This window comes from Patagioenas fasciata, chromosome 1 (genome assembly GCF_037038585.1).
Source record: "Patagioenas fasciata isolate bPatFas1 chromosome 1, bPatFas1.hap1, whole genome shotgun sequence".
NCBI classification, from domain to species: Eukaryota; Metazoa; Chordata; class Aves; order Columbiformes; family Columbidae; genus Patagioenas; species Patagioenas fasciata.
Window position 1 is genome coordinate 105,746,271 of NC_092520.1, and position 6,230 is coordinate 105,752,500.

The 6,230-nt window shown below is 40.9% G+C and overlaps 1 protein-coding gene across 1 annotated transcript in view; it reads right to left on the minus strand.

Moving 5' to 3' along the window:
- Window positions 1-315: 315 nt before the first annotated feature.
- POLA1 (DNA polymerase alpha 1, catalytic subunit) overlaps window positions 316-6,230 on the minus strand; it is a 203,162-nt gene continuing 197,247 nt past the window's right edge. The window contains exon 37 of the mRNA XM_065859431.2: window positions 316-1,920. Coding sequence (XP_065715503.1) covers window positions 1,748-1,920 — 173 coding nt within the window. The 3' untranslated portion in view covers window positions 316-1,747. The remainder of the gene's footprint in view (window positions 1,921-6,230) is intronic.

Below are 6,230 nucleotides of genomic sequence, written 5' to 3' on the forward strand. Positions count from 1 at the left end.
TAATCCTAATTGGGCTGGACTCGAAAAAAAATGCGAAAAAAAAAACCCAAACAACTGAGAGAAATTACAGGAAGCCAGGATCTTTCAAAGAGCTGCAACATCAACGTGTCATTTAGGCAGCAACACCTTCTCTCCAAGACAAGCCTCCAAATAAAGTCTCCGCTACAATAACCCAACCAAACGCGTTGGGAAGGAGTAACGGCTCCTGCCAGGGGTGGGAGAACACCAACACAAAGCCAGGGATTGAGCAGGAGGAATTTCTCACATACTGCAACTCCCAACGTGAGTAAAAACGAAAGGATTTAGCCCCAAAAGTTGCTCAGAAGATGACTGTATTTACGTGTATTGAAATAGATGTTACCCATCCTGACACACAGCATCTTCCCATGTCACTTAGGGACAAAACAATGTCACAAAATACTCTAACACAGACACATATATATCCTTTCGATGACCAACACCTTCGTGCTGATGCTCTTTGTCTTCTTTGTCACTGGTCATCCGTTCAAAAAATGGACACACAAGCTCTTCTCTAAACCCAGGAAAAGTCTGGAGCAATATGAGCTCGCATGGAGTATTTTCAATAGTCAAGGTGATCAAATCGAGTACTCTTTTACTAGAAAACTTTATTTTTCTCCTTCAAGTGTTAAGAAAACTTTACATTTTACACTTCTAAAGATTTAACAGAAAATTTTTATAACCTTACATTAATATATCACATGGCAAACTTAATGGTGAACATGAGTACAAGAACATTCTGTGTACAAAAGCATGTACCCAGATTTATGCTATTTTCCTGTCCTATCTACTTGACATTTTATTAAAAGTAAATGAAATACAATTTGTTTATAAAACCTTTAAAACCTCCAATACAGTAATTATTCCAGAACATCAACAACGATTCTCCTCCTTCCCATCCCCTGTTACTGGTTACAATGCCATCCAAAGCATCTTTTTCTCCATTGATTGCTTACTTTCAAATACTTTGCACAGAAAGAAGTGAAATACATTTATTTCCTGCATCTGTACAAAATGTGGTTTGTACATGTGCATGTCCCTATATCCACAGAGAAATCTCCAACATGGCAAAATACTATGCTTAAATACACACAGAAAGACTCTTAATGAAAAGATAGTCCCTATTTTTAGCAGCTCCAGGTCTGAGTCATTATTTATCTTTAATAAATTTGAAAGTAAACCATCTCTACCTCTGTTCAGAAGGTATTAGGACATTTAAAGGCATTTAGGTTTAGTATTGTTCCTAATTGGTATGTTTATGATCAGGAAGAAGATAAACTGTGAAAAGGCAAAACATTAGTGCTCCTACTGAGACCTCTACTAACCTCTCTTCCTGAGAGCACCTCTACTAAATACCCTGGAGCAAAGTCTAGGATCACTTACATTCCAGCTACTCTCACTGGGAATTATCCAATTAAAGCAGCAATTCCCCCACCCCCTTTTCCCTCATAGGTCTAAATACACAACAAAATATATTGCAAAAATCAACTACTCCGTATTTTAATAACCCTGGCTTCTCAATGAAGAAAAGAATGGAAGATAAAAAACACCTAGAATATTTCATGTCCACATGAATCATACATCCCATTTTCATATTCCATTTTTCCTCCTCTGAAGAGACAAGTTTATTAAAACACCATTGTGTATACTGAAATATGAGTATTGCTTACAGTTGATCATTACAGTTGAACAAGGAACTACCCTCTCGTCTCCCACCATTTTAAATCAATCACTGTCTTTCATTACTGGACTCAGCCACAGATTTTCCTATACTGAAGGTAAAGAGTTTGCTGAGGTTCACTTCCGAGTACCCACTCATGGACAGGTATTGGTCTACCGTGCTCTTCAGTTTTTTGTAGGCCTCAGAGACTTCATTCCTGAGTGGCTTCTTCTTAAAATACTCTAAAAAAAAAAAAAAAACAAAGGAAAAAAGAAAAACAGAGAAGGATTAAATGATCACAAAAGACAGTACTTTTGCATCACTACTACTGCAAATCATGGCATTTTCAAACGAGGTGAATGCCGTAGCTAGCAAAGACGACACTTACGGGCAGCTCTTCCCTGGGAGTAGCAGCTCCTGCCAGAAACTGGTAAGCAGCACTGCTCACCTGGTTATGGTGTCTAACTGGAGAAAAATGTGGGTTCGCTAACTCACAGCAGAGAAGATAAGCAAGATAGCAAGGCTGGCTCTGAAAGGTTCTCAACTCAGTAAGAATCCCCAGGGGTTTGAAGCGGGGAGAGATTCTGCCCACAGCCAAGTTTGGCTTCAGAAATGAAGGAAACCATAAGCTTTGCTCCTCTAGTCCCTGCTACTGCTAATGGTGGCACTGGCACAACCTGGGACAGACATGTCACCCATGTCATGTGTTCTTGCACACACCTCCTGTGCAGGATGGGAATTGTGATACTCAGCACTATGGAGACATTGAAAGGGGAAGGGCAGTTGCACAAAGAGGGGAAATGCCGTACTATCCTACCCTAAACCAGAGAGGAGATATTCGGTGTCTCAACTGGGAGACACCAGGTTCACCTGACACAAGAATGGAGAGAGCCATTCCTAAATGCTTGATCAATAATATCTGTGAAGAAATGTCTAGAGCTCAAGACACTCACTCACTTGAACATTTGTGTGTGTGCAAAGTCACGTGCACACAAGAGTTTGTACATATTTCAGCAGTGAAACCGAAACCATTCTATTTTAATTTTTTGTTTAGTTAGATTTTATGCCATCTCAAAGAGAAATCCAGGGAGATTTTGTTTGGGTGGTTGTCCAGCTTTTGCCTTACGAAGGCTGTGGATGAAGGCTAAAAAAGCAAAATTTTCTCTGATATACATTAAAGCGAACTTGCTGCAGATTTGGTACAGTTGTGTTCCTCTCTTCAAACCAGCTCCCCATCCAGAAGCTCCTACTCAAAAGCTGGCCTCTGCAGTCACACCTTGGAGCAGGCACTGCTGGACAGTCTGTATCACCGCACACACAAGAAGGATTTATTGCAAAACGAGGTGCCTGCCCAGGCAGTTCCGCCCCCACCCCCCCACCCCGCCCCGAGGGATTCCAGGTGAGGCAGAACTATTGAGAGCACAGTACAAGTACTGAAAGGTTGAGCTTTCAAGCCATTTTGCTGTAGTGTGTGTCTCGTGAGCAACCAACACCATCCTGCTGCTGCCCATTAGCTTTGCCTAAAAGCTGTTGCCTCATGTCTTCCCGTTACCGTCGCAAGGCTGGTAGTGTCCTCCTCATGCTTGGAACATGTAGCAAAGGAGCCTCCATCCCCTGTCAAACGGCTTCTTCCACACGGCACAAGTTAAGATGAAACACCAGTTGTCTCTAAACCAGCTGATTTTGACAAAACAAGAGCTCGGAGGAGAGGGACAGACTGGGTTTTTGAGTCCACCCGTGGGAGGGAAGGAATGACCTCACTTCTGCAACGTGACTCACTTCTGCAATGTGATTGAGATGGAGACATCCCATCGGACACAACTTCATCTCAGCAGCCAAGTCAAGGACTGGCACAGGAGGAGACAGCAGGGAAGGGAGGCATGGTACAATTTTGGGTTTGAGAGTTTCTCCTCCCTGGGGATTTACAAATATTTCTGCAGAGCCTCAGATGTTTTAAGATGAGCTCAGCAGACTAACTCCTGGATACAATACGAACAGCAATGTTTTACCGAGCAAGTGCCAACAGCTCAGGTTTTCCATGTTATTTGCAAAGTTCCACTGAACTCAACTGCTCTGCATGATGCTATCAAATCTTTAAAAATTAGATTAAAATTTAAATTTAAATTAACGATGCCAGTTTGAGTAACTGAATACGTTGATTAAAAGCACTTTGGTAAGTACCTTTCAGGCACCCTTGTGAAGAAGGTAGTAGGTATTGTGCTGCCATATTCAGTTTTAGGTATGTATATTGCCAAATTTGAGCAGGATGCAAACAGAGGAAGATGCCGCATTCACACCATTATCCAGACTACAGTGACATATATCTGTTAAAAGAATTACAATTTCCTTAAACTACGTGACAAATACAATAAAAATTTTGATTATAAAAATCTATCATTAACAGACTGGAGTCCCTATGGCATAAACACATTTAATGATCCTGAAATTATCTAAATGCCGTGTTTAATTAAACAAGCCTTGAAAATGGTAATAACCAGATCCATAAAAACACCAAATCCACTTTGCCACAAATTCAGCACTAACAAGTTTATGTATTTTCAAGAGAAATGAAATGCTCAGTGGGTTCACTTGACACTGCTCACACTCTGGCAAAACCACGCTCTTTATACCAAGGAACTGTGGAAAATACCATCCTTGTAGTTCAAAACTAGGCTAAAAGCGTTTAAAGCTTCCTGGAGCTCAGAAGGGACCAAGGTGAAGACTCAATGTGCAGAAACAGCTGGTACATGTGAACAGAGCAGGAAGGCACATTAATCATGAGAACAACGAGGCAAACAATAAGGCAGGGCTGAAAGTAGGGAACAAAACCACAGGCCCACATATAACTCCAATTCAGGCTTCAGTTGTCCCACTAAGAGAGTGCCTGGCTCCCCCCCAACATTAAATCTAAACTTTAATTGTTAGCAATAGCCGTTCTGACAGTACACTTCAAACATTTCCTAGATGCAATTACCCTCGTAGTGGCTAGCAGGAAAGGGTGGACTAGAGAAAAATGGAGAAATATGAGGGGCCTCGTTGAAGTAATGAGGCCAATTTTAAGTTTCAATTATAAGAGAATGGGCGCCGGGAGCTCCGGGAGGAGAGGAGGCAGCGGCTCCATCTGCAGCACAGCCACTCCGTGCATTTGAATGACACGAGTGCATCTGATGACTGGGGAGAGAAGATTTAAAGAACTGTGGTAATACAGAGCAGGGGAAGATGAGAGAGGACACAGCTCCTGATGTGTTTACCTCCTTTGCTGATGGGATATTGACTTTTCCCACCAGGTTGGTTAGAAAGGGGACTATTTACGCTGCCACACAGCAGAGTAAGAATGACAACCAGCATCACTTTGTGCTCCTCTGAGTAAAAGACAACTGTGACCATCGTATATCACACAGCCAGTCAATACCTTCGAGTTACCATACCATCCAACTTAGAGATGCATATAAAAGCTCCTACTTTCTTCCTAAATGAGAATTTAATCAATAACGCACCCAAGGCCTTCTGAAAGCTAAGCTATAGAAACCGACTGAAATTGCCTTTCAGTAGTCAGTCACATTCCAAAATAGTTCTATACCTACTATCACCCCATCATTGTTTTAATCATATCCAAGTTCAGTGGCAAGCAACCTTTCAGACGACTGCTGCTGCAGAATGCATCTCCAGCTATACATAAAGAGATATATTTATAGACATACAGAGCATACAAAAGATACCACTACAACAAATACAAAAATGCAAAATACAATTATTTTAATAGAAAATAAAAAAGGAAGATGTGCTTCTGACTGTATATAATTAAAATTCAGGTATTGTATTCTCTAAGGTTAATAAATCACCAACTTCGGTATAGATTTCAGAATCATATCACCAAACATGCAGTTAACATCCGTCCCCCCTCCCCACCCTTCCTTGTTCCCTTCACAAAACACAGTCTGAACTTCTGGATGTCCCTGTCATATTCAGCACCCCATCCAAGTCCTTGTTCAGCTGCCTATGTTTTTATATTATTTGGAAAAAAAAAAATTACATGGTACCTGAAATCCATTTACCCCATCCTGTTGTACTGATGCTGGAAACAAGGATGGAAATATTTGGAGATTATCTATATGCCTGGCCATGTGTTTTTAATTTATTGCAATTTCTCTTTGTTCCTAATAAAACGACACAGAATAACCTGATAGTGAAGGTCAAGAACTTTTGTTCTTGGATTCCCTATGACGTGGCTTGGTGAAAGTATTCTGTTTTTTCACCTACTGATTGGACAACTGAACTGTGTCATATTATTAAACTCTCTCCCCCTGATTATTCTGCTGACAGCCTGCTCTTCAGAGTGAGAAGTAAAAATATACTCACATTCTTTTGTATTTGTGTGTGTGTATCTGTACTGGGTACAGGAGAAACAACATAGGTGCCCGTGAGCGCAGTGCCAAAATGCTGGTTTATCTGGGAATGCACAAAAAAAGGCTGCCAAGTATCATTTATGTACAGCATTGTGTTGCCCTCACACTTTTATTTAAAGAGTTAAAGAACATACTAAATTAGCTAC